Genomic DNA, 15,842 nt, shown 5'->3' with positions numbered 1-15,842 from the left:
ACCGTAGTCTTTGTTCATTAACAGATCCATACGTTCCAAGGATTAGGTATCACCTCTGACACCAACCACTTCCCTTGGACAAAGACCCTACTACAGAGGGTCAATCCACTTCATCCTCTTTCTCTTGTGGGACATTCCCTCAAGATTCATTCCCCATAAACCATGCACAGCTTTTCTCCTAACTCCTTCTCAAGAACAACATACAGTATTTTTCCCAACAAACAGTATTATTCCCAACAGAATGGCCTTTACAGTCTGCTCTTCTCAAACAAAAAAAATCCTGCTCTCTTCCTTTGTCCAGTCTTTACCCTCCTACATAGACCACACTGTGACACTTTTTTAAAACAGTTTCCAGTTGTCTGACCCCTATTGGCTCATTTTTACCACAGATGAAAAAGGAAGTAACGGTGCAAGCCACAACTGGGTTAATAATAGTCTAGAGTTCTGAAGTCCAAAATGTAGAATCAACATGGGTGGAGATCGGAGATAGTAAGGAGAAGTCACTGGTGGGAGTAGTACACTCAGTCCACTATATACATAAGGGATAGAAGCACCAACTCCTCACAGAGAACAAAAATGCAGACACCCACTAGACCTCTCCCTCATATTACCTACACTCCCTTAATAAATACAAACATGCCCTATGATCTAAAAGCATTAACAGATATTAATGGGCATATTTAAATACTCAGGAGGAAATTATATCACATGATATATGGATTGGTTTTGAAATCACAAGGTTCAGCTGTGTAAATAAGCCATCTCTTATTGGAACAGCTGCAGTGATGTAATGCAACAGGGAAAGACTTAACACAAGTGCTATAGAAGCTGACATGATATTTCTACAAACAGTGATTTCCCAATGTGTATGTGTCTTCAGACATTTGTTCAAAAATAAATTCAACATGAGGTTCACATCAGGAGTCCATGGATAGCAAGTCAGCTGATAAGGAAGGGAGAGTATATAAATTTTACAAGGGGACAGAATAACTTTGCTGGTAATGAGGTCTTGCAATGTTTCTGGGCTTTTTTAAAATGAATGTGCAGATTAGGCAAATCAAATTAGTGTAGCTAATCAAGATCCTTTTTTTTCAGTAACAGGCCATTTCAGACCATGAGTCTGTGCCACCCAATTAACCTTCACCCCCGGTACGTTTTGAACAGTGGGAGGAAACGGGAGCTCCCGGGGAAACCCATGCAGACACTAGAGAACACACCAACTCCTTATAGACAGCGCAGGAGTCAAACCTAGTCCCAAATGCATAAGCGTGCTGCCCCAATTATGACACTTATGCCACTTTTTGTTTTCCACGTTTTAAAAAAAATATATTCACAGCAGGTTAGAAGCCGATTCCAGCTATTTAAACCTGTGCCACCCAATTACTCCCAAATTAACCTACAACCCTGCACATTTTAGATGGTGGGAGGAAACCAGAATACCAGAAGGAAATCCATGCAGACACAGGGAGAACATATTAACTCCTTACAGACAGCGCAGGATTTGAACCTAGGTCGATGAAGCTGTAATAGCGTTGCATGAACCACTACAATAACCGTCCTGCCCTATAAAATAGTCCTTGTTCCAAACCAACACTGACACTATCCCGCAACTCTTTCTCCGCCAGATTGACAACTGCATTGTTGCCGTCTCCCAAACTTATATACAACTCCTATTTTATCACCTTCGCAACAAACCCACCCTGACTTCATATTCACTTGGATTTTCTCTCGACTTCACCTTATGGAGCACTCAATCTTTTACAATGTCACATCGTCCACTCAGTCAGCACAGAGACAGAGCTCCCTTGGTCTTTACCTTTCACTCCAACAGCCTCCACATTCATCACAAACTTCGTCATTTCCACTAGCTGAAACAAGATCCAATCATCAGCCACATCTACCCCACCCCACCCTTCACAGGGTCCATTCTCTCCATGACCCCAATCCTTTCACTCCTTCCCACTCACCCCTCCTGTGCCCTGCACGTTCACTTACAATCATAGGAGGTGCAACACTTTTCCATATACCTCTCCCTACCACCAAGGGAAACAGCCTTTCCAAGTGAGGAAAAAAAACACATGCACCTCCTCCATTGTATCTGATGATCTCAATGTGCACTCTTCCACATAAATGAGTCCAACAACTATTTAAAGAAACACAACACACTTGTGTTGTGTCAACAATGGCTATTCCAAGGTCCGCATCCCCACACTAACCTGACAGTCCCCAGCCTTCTTCACTCCCAGGGTGAGGCCAAAAGCAAACTAGAAAATTAGCATCTCACATTCCAAAGGCTAGTATGCAATTCAAACAGTTTAAACTTGGAATTTTGAAATTTCATGTAACCCAGACTCTGCTTTATTTCTCAATCCTTTTGTTCGCAGCCCCCCTTCCCTCCCTAAACACTGTCATCCAGTTACATTCCTCTCTTCCACCTGCTTCCAGCAGTCCATTATCCAGCATACCACCTCCCTTCCCCCAATGTGCTCCATCTGCATATCACCCCTCTATACAGTCTCTCTTGTTTCATTTCCTCCTGGTTGCATCTGTTTTCCCTCTCATTATGTCATTATCTCCCACTAGTCACAGCCTCCCAACACCACCCCTTGCCCCATCTGCCCATCTCACCTGATTCTACCCTGTTTAACCCCTCCCTCACCTCTTTACTGGCTATCTTTCTCCAGTCCATATGCAGGGTCTTGACCTGAAATGCTGACTATCCCTTTGCCTCCATAGTTGCTGCCTGATGCACAGATCCTCCAGCAATTGTTCCTTTGGTACCAGGTATCTGCAGTCTCTTGAGTCTCAGATTATTTGGGAAGGTTTATTTGAGCAACACACCAGGAGCAGCCTAATTCTGATCCAGTGTGCCACTAATTGAATAAAGGTGAAGAATGTTAACATTTGTATGTGGAATGGTTTAGACTCTGCCAAATTTGATTGCAACTCAGGATCAAACTTTCTTCTCACTCGGTCCTAACAATCCATCTTCACATAGAAAAGCAAAGCAACATCATCAGATCAGTTGAAAAAATAATCTATACTTAACCTCAAAGTTTACAGAGTTACAGCTAGCAGAATGTTCCTACCTGATTCCCTTTCCTCTCACAAGCATCAGCAAGAGTAATTGGGTCTGTTAATCTTATTGACTAGTCAGGTTAAATAGTTTCATGAACAACTGAACAAACTCTCCTTTACAAGCCCCGTTCTCCTACCACTATTCACTTACGGCGTCCTTTTCCAGGAAGAATCGAGGCACAATGGTGCCTGATATCCAGACTGCAGGCTGCATGAAGCACAGGGTCCACGAAGATGTCAGCTTTGCTCTCTTGCAGCATATTCAGTATCTCCTAAAGGAGAAAGTATGATGCCATTAAACAAAACTAGGCTAATCATTGCTCTACAGTCACGTCAGAGACAGTTTAAACACCAATACAAGGAATAAATAGAGCATCAACAGGTCATTCAGTCCCAACAAGACCATTGTTGAACTTTTTCCTCCACACTTGATTTCCTTAAGATTCAAATTACTCAGCCTCCACAAATCTCCAAAGGTTTACTACCATGCAAGTTGAATGGCTGATCTCCTACTCTGAGATTGCCATCAACCCCTCCTTTCCCCTCACCCACCATGCACTGCCAGACTGAGACCACTCGTAAGTTGGAAGAAGCACAACTCATCTTCCTTCTGGACACCTTCTAACCAGATAGCATTAACATCAGATTCTCGGGTTTCTGTTAAAACCCCACCCCACATTTTTCCCCCCAAGTCCTTTCCTCTAGTTCTGTCTCTCTTCCCTTTCCCCTCTGTCTCCTTTCACAGATCCAAAATCAATTCTCACCTTTCAACTATCATGTCCAATTAAATCTTTTGTCTGCTGATCTGGACTCCTCCCTCTCTTCCCCACTTTCTCTCCTCAGTCATTACTCAGATGCCTGCCTAATTTTTGCATATACCTTGAAGAAGACCTCAGGCCCGAAGCATCAGTAATACATCTTTACCTGCTATGGATCCTGTGAAACCAGCTGAGTTCCTCCATCATTTGTGTTTTTATTCATACAAGACATCCAAGTCCCTCTGAACAACAGCATTTTTCAATCTCCCACCATTTAAAAAAATCTGTTTACTGCTAAAATAGATGAAATTTTTCACCAATATTGTCTTGCATGTACTATCCTAAATAAATAGCATTTAGTGGTATTTATAGCTCAACACGTCGAGTTTCAACAAGGCTATTTTCAGCTTTGTTAACTACTAACATTTAATTCTCTTCTTCCTTGTGTAGATAAGTGGCTCTCACTTGTTAATCTAATTTGCTATTGCAACTAGTCCAAGAGAGAGCAACTTCTGAGATATACATGGATAAAATTCTTTTGACTTTTACACTGGTTTTATTTAAAAATGATTCTTAAGTAATTGACCTTGGTTTTGGAAATCCATAAATAGGAACATCTTTCGCCCTTCACCTGATTAAACACATCAGAGAAGGATCTCCAATTCATCTCTCAGCACATGGAGAAAACAGCTGTATGGCTATTTAGTACAACAGAGTAATTCTAGTTTCCTATTTGCACGTTCTTTTGTACCTCCTTGTAATATTTACACTTCCCCACTTGTGGTTTAACTACAGTTCTCGGTTTACCTGCTTTCAAAATCTGTTCAAGTATGAACTCCAGTGCATTTCTTGCACTTTTTGGATTGTTTTGTGAACTTGTATGATGGATTTTGATCATCTCATTATTATTTTGCTTTAAATGATTTGATCATTTTGTTTTCAACGCAACAATCCAACAAATCCCTACCCTTTTGCAGGCTTCTCCAGTAACCTTCAGCAGATTGATCTTCAGACACTCCTCGACCTGACCGGTCTGTTCCTGTGCTGCCGCTTCCTCTGCACACAGTGTATTTATCTGCAAAAACATGAATGACAACTTCACATGACCATGTAATGCTTCTTTATCCCAGTTGCTGTTTTCTCTAACCCCCATCAACTAATCTCATCTGCAAACCCTTTCAATCGTCATCATGTCGTTTTGAGTTCAACCCACCTCTTTAGTGCAATGTATCTGCAACTGAGGGTCCAACCTGTAGTCCAGAGCGGACTCCTGGATGATTACACGAATCTGATCTTCACAATCTGAAGACAAACGCTGCCAAGAAGATGAAATGGAGCTCAGTCACTTTAACACATGCAATAGTTAAATTTGCACTCTCCAATCACAAAAAACAAAAATTCAAGATTCATAATAGCTCGCTGTCAAGCAAATGCTTGACATTAAATGTCTTAAAAATTAAGTTAAAAATGTGAACAAGTGGAACCATAACTATGGCTAGATTTCCACTCTCCAGAGAACAAATCAAGAAGATTGCACACATGGTAAAGTTAAAAAAAAAACGGAAACAAAAAACACCAAAAGGAATGGCAATAATTGATGCTAAAGGGGTGCCTGCTTTCCAAAAATTTCCAGGTCTTACCAATGACTGCTTAATACACAGATCTTATTCATGAAAAACAACAGACCATCGATTATGGTGCAGACTTTAGCTGCCTTCAGTAACCATACTGGAGTTAATAAGCATGTGTCAAACAATTTTTGAAACTTAACTGTTCATTCATAGATTTCAAATCAAGAGAGGACAGCTCCTTCCCTGTCTAAATTGCTGCTAGGAATTTCCATTCAATAAATGTCAGACTGTGAGCAAGTTTCCCCAAACACAAGAGCAGAGCAGGAGAGAGCATCAGGCTCTTCGAACTTCCCATTTGCTATTTCTTAACACCCCCTATTTCTTAATAGATATTTCTTTGATCAATCAACTATTTACCCACCCCACTTTTAATACTTCTAATGACCATGCTTCCAGTACCCATCTAGGCTGAGAATTTCAGGGATTCACCACGCTCTGCGAGAAGAAATTTCTACATATCTCAATTTTAAATGACGAACCTCTTACAAATTTAAATTTATTTTTAAAATGTAGACATACAGCACAGAAACAGGTCTTTCTGGCCCATGAGCCTCTGCTGTCCAATTACACCAAATGACCTATGACCCCAGTACATTTTTGATGGGTGGGAGGAAAATGGAACACCTGGAGAAAACCCAAGCAGTCACAGGAAGAATGCCGTACAAATTTGAAGCCCAGACCCAGTCGCTGGCATTGTAACAGCACTCTGCTAACCGCTACACTAAGTGTGCCACCCACATCTTGTAGTTATGATCCTTTGAGACTCTCTCACAAGTGAAAAAATTCCCATCAAGCCCTCTTGTATATTTGAATAAAATCATGTATATTTGAATAAGATCACTTCTCATTTTCTAAACTCCAAGGCCCAACTATAAAGTCTCTTGATAGGACAACCCTCTCGTCCCACGAATAAGGCTGGTGAGTCTTATTTGCACTGCCATTAACATCACTATATTTAGGTTAGGAGACAAAAATAGGACGCAGAACTCCAGGCGAAGGATCACCAACACTATGCACAATTATAACAAGACCTCCCTTATTTGTCTCCCCACTCCACCTCTCCCACCTTCATTTGCCCAGTATTCCATTAGGATACTAATAACCCAATGTGGCCTCTGCAAACAAAGGAACATTTGTCAAAAAGTAAGAAACCTGCCTGTAATTAGCAAATGACTTAATTGTGAACTAAACAGCCAATGTATGTCTCCAGGAAGTAATAAATAAATAAATATAAAATAAAATGTTAGAAGTTTCAAATAAACAGCAGGCGCTGAAACACAATGAGAGAGTGTTGTGGAGAAAAAAATAAAAGCTATTGTGTTGGCTCTAATCTTTCAAAATAAACTCACCGAAGATGCTGCCCTTTTTTGTTATTTTGCTGGAATCTGGTTAATCAAGATATGATCATACACCACATGATTGAAAGCTAAATACATTTTGGAGTCTATACAACATACAATACAATGTGACAAAAGCTCCCATTCAATCAGTATAATATTCCTGGAGCGTAGGTATTTTTCCCCCCCACAAGGTAGAAGGTACACACACAATACACACAAGTGCAACTTGGAACCACCAACTACAAGATGGACAAAAAACATTCACTTGTGCACAATCCTCAAGAGATTAAAGGGGGTTAAGTATTCCTCTAAAAGTCTCAAGAGAGAGATATGAATTGGGGAAAATCCATGCACTCAGCATTTGAGTGAAGAAACCTTGATTACAGGGGGTGATACTGAAAAGATGAAATAACTCAGGATGTGGGAGCAGGGACAGGATTAAATTGAGAAGGATTTGAAATAACAAGGAATGGGATTGTTCAGGGTTATAGTCAAGCATATACACCTACAGAAAGAGGAGTAATCCACAAAAGTCTGCAGATGCAGTGATTGAAGTATAATCAGAATACTGGATGAACTCAGCAGGTCAAACAGCATTTTATATTTCCACATCAACCTTCACCTCCGCAAGGCTGGCACCTTGGATATCTCCATTGCTGGATCCTACAGTCTTATCCTCCCCACCACCACTCCTTATCCTTCACATCTCTTCCTACCCAATTGTCATCTCTTCCTCTGAGTTCCACCTTTCTTCCCAGCCCCTAACCCTCACACCCTCTTATCTACCCCGACTCTCCAGTGACCCCCCCACCCTCCTCCTCTGTCCTTCCCTACTTACTACCTCCACTCTCTGACTGCCTCAACATCCACTTCCCTCCCTTGATTTCCCCTCTCTCAACCTCCTCCTCCGACACCCTCTGACCTCTGCTTGGTCTTTCCTATCCCCTCTGAGCGATGGAATGCTTTGTCCTCAGTAGAGGTCTCCTTCATCCTCCTTTACCCACAACAAAATGAGATTCATGTACATCATGATGCCAAATTCTTTGCTGTCTCCATGCCCACTTCTTCCACCACACATTGAAGACCCCTTCTCCTGGCTCAAGTCTTCTCCCTTCTCTTGGACATCTCGTCTTGGCCAGCTGCCTGCTCTGGATCTTTATATTTCCAGTTGTTGGTGAGACATCAACCATCTCAACTTCACCAATCCCTTCTCTTATTCAAATCTTTCCTCCTTCGAATGCTCTGTCCTTCACTCTCTCCTCAAAATTTTAAGCTCCCTATCAAACTGCAGACATGGGTGGTGGTGTTGTGGTCTGGGACACTGACGACAACTTCTCTTACATACCCCTTCAACAGGACGTCACCAAAGAACATCAAGTCACAGTCACACGTACCATTTCTAACTTCATCACACCTGCACATCTCCCTCCCACAGCCTCCAAACATAGTTTCCCATCCCAGCAGTGCCCAGATCTACCTCCTACCCAAGATACACAAATCCAATTATCCAGGTAGACCCATTGTTTCTGCCTGTTCCACCGAACGAGCATCATCTAACCTCAACTCAATTTTTTCTTCCCTGATGCAGTCCCTCCAAACCTATATCTGTAATACCACACATACCCTCCATCTCTTCAATAGTGTCCAAATCCCAGAACTTGGCCTGCTTATTTTCACTATGGATGTCCAATCTCTCTACACCTCCATCCTCCATAAAGACTGTTTCAAAGCCTTTCATATCTTTCTCAACAACAGACCGAACCAGTCCCCTTCCACCACCACTCCTTTACCTGGCAGAACTTATTCTCGCCCTCAATAACTTCTCCTTTGACTCATCCCACTTTCTCCAAATTAAAGGATTAGCCATGGGTAAATGCATGGGACCCAGCTATCTTGACTTTTTGTAAGCTTTATGGAGCAATCCATGCTGTAAGCCTACACAGGCCAAGTTCCTCAACAGTTCCTCCTCTAAAATGATGACTACATTGGTGCTGCCTCCTGCACCCATGATGAGCTCATCAACTTTCTTCACTTTGCTGTTAACTTTCACCCCAACCTCAAATTCACTTGCTCCATCTCCGGCGATACTCTCCCCTTTCTTGATATCTCTGTTTCCATCCTGGGAGACAAACTTTCTGCACTTTTTTTTAAACAAACCTACCAAACCTCGATTACACTTCTTAACACTTCAGTAAGGATTTTATTCCATTCTCTCAATTCTTCCATTGTATCTGCTCCCAAGACAAGGCTTTTTCTAGTCTGGATCATCCAAGATGTCCTGCTTCTTCCTCTTCAAAAAGTGGCTTCCCCTCTACCACCAGCTCAGGCCTCACCTGCATCTTTTCCATTTCCCGCATATCTGCCCTGAACAGGATTCCCCTTGTCCTCACCAGCCATGCCACCAGCCTCCGCATCCAACAGATTATCTTCCACAATTTCCATTACCTGCAACATGATCCCACCACCAGATACATCTTCCCCTTTCCTCCTTCCACAGGGACTGCCCCCTCTTCCACTCATTCTTTCCTTCTAATCACCCCCTTGGCACCTTGCCCTGTGATCACAGGAGGTGCCACACTTGTGCTCAAACCTCCTCCTTCATCACCATTTGGGGTCCCAAACAGTCCTTCCAAGTGAAGCAACACTTCACTTGTGAATCTGCAGGAGCCATCTACTGCTTCCAGTGCTCCCATTCTGGCCTCTTTTACATCAGAGAGACTAGACACAGACTGAGAGATTGCTTTGCTGAGCAGCTTTGCTCTGCCACAAGGATGACAGGGATCTCAAGTGGCAAACCATTTCAATTCTGCACCACACTTCATATGCCAATGCATCTGTCCATGGCCTCATGCACTGCCAAACCAGGGTCACTTTTAAATTGGAGGAGCAACACCTGATATTCCATCTTGGCACTCTCCAACCAGATGGCATTAACAAGGACTTCTCCAGTTTCTGATAGGCCACTCCCCATTCACTCTCTCTTCATTATCCCTTCGTCTTCTTTCTTCCAACTCTCCACCCCTTCCCTCTCCATTCACAAAGCAACCATTCTTCCCTTATCCACTTATTAACTCTTGTCTGTGGACCTTTGCTCCAACCCCCCACCCCCGCACCATTTTCTTTAGCTGCCTGTCTGCCTTCTTTAGCTGCCTGAAGATGGCTTCAAACCTGAAGCATTGGTTATGTAACTTTATCTTTGCTATATAAAGTACTCTGTTTGACCTGCTGAGTTTCTCCAGCATTGCATTTTTACATACAAGTGCAGAGTTCAAAGGGAAGGAAAAAAAGAACTGCAGTCAACAGGCCAAAGTTAGAGAAAGGGAGACCACACTGGAGTCATTCAAGACAATCACAAAAGTTTCTCAACACTGTTACTTTGGCCTTTGATTTAAAAAATGCCTGAATACTTCATGTAAATAGTTTAATAAATCTGTTGTGCTTATAGATGGACACCCAGTTGTTTGTTATAGTCAAATTTCCTTCAAGTCTGATTAAACCGAATCCTGAAAGGTGGAAAAATCCAACAACTGGCAGAATTTTAGTGGCAACAATCCATTACTGATTAATAATGCAAGAGACCTTTAAGTGGGTAGTATGGTTTTGATCAGGCTCAAAGCAGAATCACTAATATTAAAATTATATTTCCATAAATAAATTGAATGGCTAAGTTAAAATATGACTGCTTTAGGTGCAAGAGCTGAAATAATAATGACAGAAGAATTGAACTGGACATCCATTTCAATCCTGCTAATATTCAATGCTTAGAACTTTACAACGATTTAGGTGGCTACTCAGCCCATCACAGCACTACTTGTTCTGCACTCCCTCATAAAGACATTGTACTGATCCTTTCCTATTACTACTCTAAGATGTGCCCTCCAGTTACTGACCAGTCACTAATTTTATTTCTGACATGCTGAATCAAGACTTCATTTTATGAACATCTCCATTCAATTACCTCAATAGATTAATTTAAAAAAAAATTTAGACATACAGCATGGTTACAGGCCCTTCCAACACACGAGGCCGTGCTGCCCAATAACACCCAATTGACTCACACCCAATACGATTTGAAAGGCAGGAGGAAACCAGAACACCTGGAGGAAACCCATGTAAATGAGGGAGAAAGTACAAACTTCTAACAGAGAGTGCTAGATTCAAACCACAGTTGCTGGCGCCGTAACAGCATGGCGCTAACTGTTAACAGTAATCTATTTGTTCAAAGATCCTCAGAGATGTGCGCAAGATGGCAGCACCCATGCTTAGCAGCCCAGACCTCAATGGCGTAGGCTCCAAGGGAGCATCAAACTAACATAGGGCACCAGAGCAGGAGAAACCATCAGCCAAGGAGAAGCCTGGGAGAGGATCCTGCAGTATAGGAGACCATAACAGTGAACCTGTGTGGAGTATGGCAGCTGAAGGATTCAGAGTCCAAGGGGAAGGAAAAGAACTGGACGCCATGGACTGCTGATTACCTCCTTAAGGCAACCAGGCATCAGTACCAAGATTCATGTGGGCACTAATATCCAGCACAGCTCACAAAGGGCCTCAGCACTGACTGTTGCTTAATCATGTTGGGAGTTGAGAACCAGAAGTTGAGTTAAGGGACAAGCTCAGATTTACCACTAGGGGAGGTGCTGCAATGGAAGTTACAGGAGTCCAGATATTTGATGAGATTGCAGGATCCAGAGATACTTGATATCTCTGGACTAATGGTGCTTCTCTTACAGAAGAAAGGAAGGAAAACAAATTCTGTCCATTTTTATGTACATTTCAATAAAGGAATTTTGAATCTTGTTTTCTCATCTCAATAATGAATCTTCTCAAAGATACAATAATCACCTTTTGACAAGGTTGGTTATTTTTCTCCTGGTATCAGGTGAATAGTTAAATAAATTATTCCCAAAATTGATTAGTTTAATACATAGTGTTCAAAAACAAACAGAACCGGAATTAGTTTTGTCTTTAGATGCAAAAAAGGCTTTTGGTAAATTAGAATGGAACTATTTGTTTAAAATTTTACAAAAGTTTCAATTTGGATCAACATTTATTAATTGGATTAAGGCTTTACATAGTAGTCCAAAGGCCAAAGTGGTTACCAATAGACAACTTTCCTTGCTTTTCCCTTTAACAAGGTCGGCAAGGCAAGGTATTTCCTTATCTCCTGCGTTGTTTGTTTTAGCAATTGAGCCATTAGCCATTATCCCAATGGATAAGACAGGAAGCTGAAATTAAAGGAATTATAGTAAATAAAGAGGAATATAAAATTAGTCTTTTTGCAGATGATGTACTAATTTATATAACAGATCCACAGAATTCTTTAGCACTATTGCATAAAAAGTTGCAAGATGAAGGCATGGTATCGGGTTATAAAATTAATTGGAATAAAAGTGAAGTTATGCCATTGGTAGAAGGGAATTATGATCAATGTAAAGAGATTGCTCAATTTAGGTGGACTAATAATCCAATTAAATATCCATGTATTAAAATTGATAAAAATTTAGAAAGTTTATGGAACTATGTTCCATTACTGAGAAAATTAAAAAAGATTTAAAAAGGTGGAATGACTTACCCATTACTTTAATGGGGAGAGTGAATTATATCAAAATGAATATTTTCTGGAAGTCCAGACCCGCAGTAAAACTTTTAAAATGGCTTCTGTTGAGTTGCAGCAGGAGCTGCAGTTACCTTGTTCTGCTACAATGTCAGAGAGAGCAGAGCTGAGCTTTACTGAATCACAGTGTATGCAATTAAATGCTATTGTTCAAGCTGTTATAAAACCTTTGTTGACATCTCAAATGAATGAAATGGTTCAATTGAATGCTGGTATGAGTTCAGAATTAAATATGGTTAAGACACGTGTGAATGTATCTTATGAAGAATTTTTTAAAATTCAGACTGCTTTTTTGGACAGTAAACAACAAGTGACTTCTAACAGAAAAAGTGTTGAAGGTGGAAAAATCAATCATAGAACTAGGAGAATGTGAGGAGCTAGAAAGAAAAATAGATTACTTGGAGAATCAAAGCAGAAGGAATAATGTGAAAATTGTTGGTTTGCCAGAAGGTATAGAAGGACAAGATCCTCTTTGTTTCTTTAAAGACTGGATCCCACAAATATTAGGGCAAGAATTTTTCTCTGGGGATTTGATACTGGAAAGAGCCCATAGAGCTTTAAGAAGAACACCCTCAGCTGGTCAACCACCGAGACCGGTAATAATTCAATGTTTGAGTTATTTGGACAGAGAAGCAATACTTCGACTTGCAATGCAAAATGTGAGACAACGACAAACCCCATTATTGATTCAGAATAGCAGAGCATTTTTTTTTTTATCCTGATTTGAGTCAAGAGGTCATTTAACATCGACATTGATTCAATCCAGTTAAAGAAGTTTTGTGGCGTAAATATTATAAGTCTACTTTTCGCAACCCTGCAGTGTTGAAGGTATTTTATGGAGACTATCAATTTCGGTTTTTTGAAAATGATCGTGAAGCAATGATTTTTGCTGATTCATTGCCAGATGTAAGAGGACAAAGACGTAGTCCACCATTATCTCCTAAAGAAAAATCTGGTTTTTCTGGAAATGGAAGAAATGGCAGAAATGGGAAAAATGGGAATGGAAAGAGTCTTCCTCCTTCTGATATGGGATCTCCGAGATTGGAATCTTTTGGATGAAAAGAAGAATTTTCTTATTCTATTTTTTTTGTTATTATGATATTTTGATGTTATTGACTGTTTGGCTGCGGAGGGAGAAATTTGCACTATGTTCTTTACTAATCATCAGCCACTGGTGGGTGACCCACACCCAATTTTTTTTTTAGGGGATTACTACCTTTTGGTAGTGTTTTTTTTTGGGGGGGGGGGGGTTCTTTTTTTTTCTTTATTATTTTTTTATTTTCATTTTAGTTAGTTTTTAATTTGTGGGTTTTTTCTACTGGAGGGGCTATATATGTTGATTTGAGTTTTCATATAAAGATATTATTGGTATTTAGTAATAATAGTAGATATGTCAAAGTTGAGGTTTGCTATTTTTAATGTTCGAGGTTTAAACAGTCCGATTAAGTGTAAGCGAGTCTTGGCGTATATTAAGAAAATGAAAATTGATATTGCTTTTTTACAAGAAACACATTTGAATGTGAAAGAAAGCATGAAATTAAAAAGGAACTAGGTTGGGCATGTATATTCTTCTTCATTTAATTCTAGAGCTAAAGGTGTAGCAATTTTGATACATACAGATTTATCTTTTGAATTACAATCAATGGAGGAAAAGGCAGGATGTATTCTTAAATTGAATTAAGATTTTTAGTGAATTTTGGACTTTACTTAATATTTATGCCCCAAATGCAGATAATGAAATATTTATTTCAGATGCATTTTTATGTTTGGGTCAGGCTAATGATAATATTTTAGTTGGTGGTGATTTTAATTGTGTTTTGGAACCTTTATTAGATAAAACTCCGAAGAAAGTTAAAAAATCCAAAATGACAATTCAGATACAAGCGTTGAAGAAAGATCTTAATTTAGTAGATATTTGGAGACGTCTTAATCCGACAGAGAAAGATTTTTCCTTTTATTCATCTAGACATGAATCGTTTTCAAGGATTGACTTCTTTTTAGTATCGGCACATTTACAAGGGAAAACAAGCAGAATATAAAAATAGGGTGATTTCAGATCATTCTCTGTTATATTTTACAGATGCAACTTCTGAGAAAATTCAAATGGCTTATTGTTGGAGATTTAATACAATGTTGTTAAAAAATACAGAATTTATTGATTTTTTTCTGAAAAAAAACAAATTAATTTTTTTTGAAAGAAAATTCTAATTCTGTTCAAAGTAAGTTTGTATTATGGGATGCTATGAAAGCCTATTTGAGAGGACAAATAATTCGTTATATTTCTAAAATAAAAAAAGAATCGATTAAATCAGAGTCTTGAATTAGAGAAACAGATCGATGAGTTAGAAAAGGAATTTCAGAAAGATGTTACAGAAGATCAGAAACTGAATATACTTTGCAATCAATATGAAAGTGTGATTAATGTGACTAAACAACGGTATTACGTATGGGGAGAGAAAGCACATAAGGTATTGGCGTGGCAATTAAAGAAAGAACAGATTTCGAGGACTATTAATGCTGTTAAGATGGAATTCTCTTATTACATAAACCTCGTGAGATTAATGATGAATTTTATTCATTTTATAAAAAGTTATATACATCTGAAGGAAAACAAAAAACTGGATTTTTTTTAAATCACAGTTGAATTTACCGATATTAGAGGATGCAGATATACAGGAGTTAGAAGAACCATTTACTGATTCGGAAATTAAAATGGTTATGCTGGAAATGCCAAACGGTAAATCGCCTGGTGATGATGGATTTTCGGTTGAATTTTATAAAATTTTTTATGATGATTTATCTACAGTGCTTGGGGATGTATTACGTCAAGTTGGAGAACATTATGAATTACCTGAGTCTTGTTCTAGTGCTTTAATTACAGTAATTCCTAAAAAAGATAGAGATCCGTTGAAAGTATCTTCATATAGACCAATTTTGTTGTTAAATGGAGATTATAAAATAATAGCTAAAATATTAGCGAATAGACTGGCTAAATTTTTACCTCAGTTGATTCATATTGATCAAACAGGTTTTATATAGATATGCCTCAGATAACATTTTGCGTGTGATTAGTTTGATTAATAGATTTCGACAATCCTTAGATGCAGAAAAAGCATTTGATAGAGTTAAATGGAATTTTTTGTTTAAAGTTTTGGAGAAATTTAAGTTTGGTCCTTCTTTTATTGGTTGGATTAGGGCTCTATATAGTAAACCGGTAGCTAGAGTATTGACTTCGGAATCTTTTAAATTAACTCGATCAACTCGTCAAGGTTTTCCTTTATCACCAGCTTTGTTTGCGTTAGTGATTGAACCTTTAGCACAGTTGATAAGACAAAATACACAGATACAAGGTATGAAAGTTTTAGATGAGGAGTATAACATTAATTTATTTGCTGATGATGTATTGGTGTATTTAATAAAC

General features: G+C 39.4%; 1 protein-coding gene across 2 annotated transcripts in view; it reads right to left on the bottom strand.

Annotated features, from left to right (window-relative positions):
• Positions 1-15,842, bottom strand: part of glg1a (golgi glycoprotein 1a) — a 185,450-nt gene that overhangs the window by 4,745 nt on the left and 164,863 nt on the right. For both annotated transcript variants that reach the window (XM_069901159.1, XM_069901160.1), the window contains exons 22-24: positions 5,050-5,151; positions 4,804-4,911; positions 3,230-3,350 (exon numbers count right to left, since the gene is read on the bottom strand). In XM_069901159.1, the coding sequence (XP_069757260.1) occupies positions 3,230-3,350; positions 4,804-4,911; positions 5,050-5,151 (331 nt within the window). The remainder of the gene's footprint in view (positions 1-3,229; positions 3,351-4,803; positions 4,912-5,049; positions 5,152-15,842) is intronic.

This window comes from Narcine bancroftii, chromosome 10, assembly GCF_036971445.1.
Source record: "Narcine bancroftii isolate sNarBan1 chromosome 10, sNarBan1.hap1, whole genome shotgun sequence".
Classification (NCBI taxonomy): Eukaryota; Metazoa; Chordata; class Chondrichthyes; order Torpediniformes; family Narcinidae; genus Narcine; species Narcine bancroftii.
Note: the sequence above shows the minus strand (reverse complement) of the source record. Positions and strands in the feature narration are given on the sequence as shown.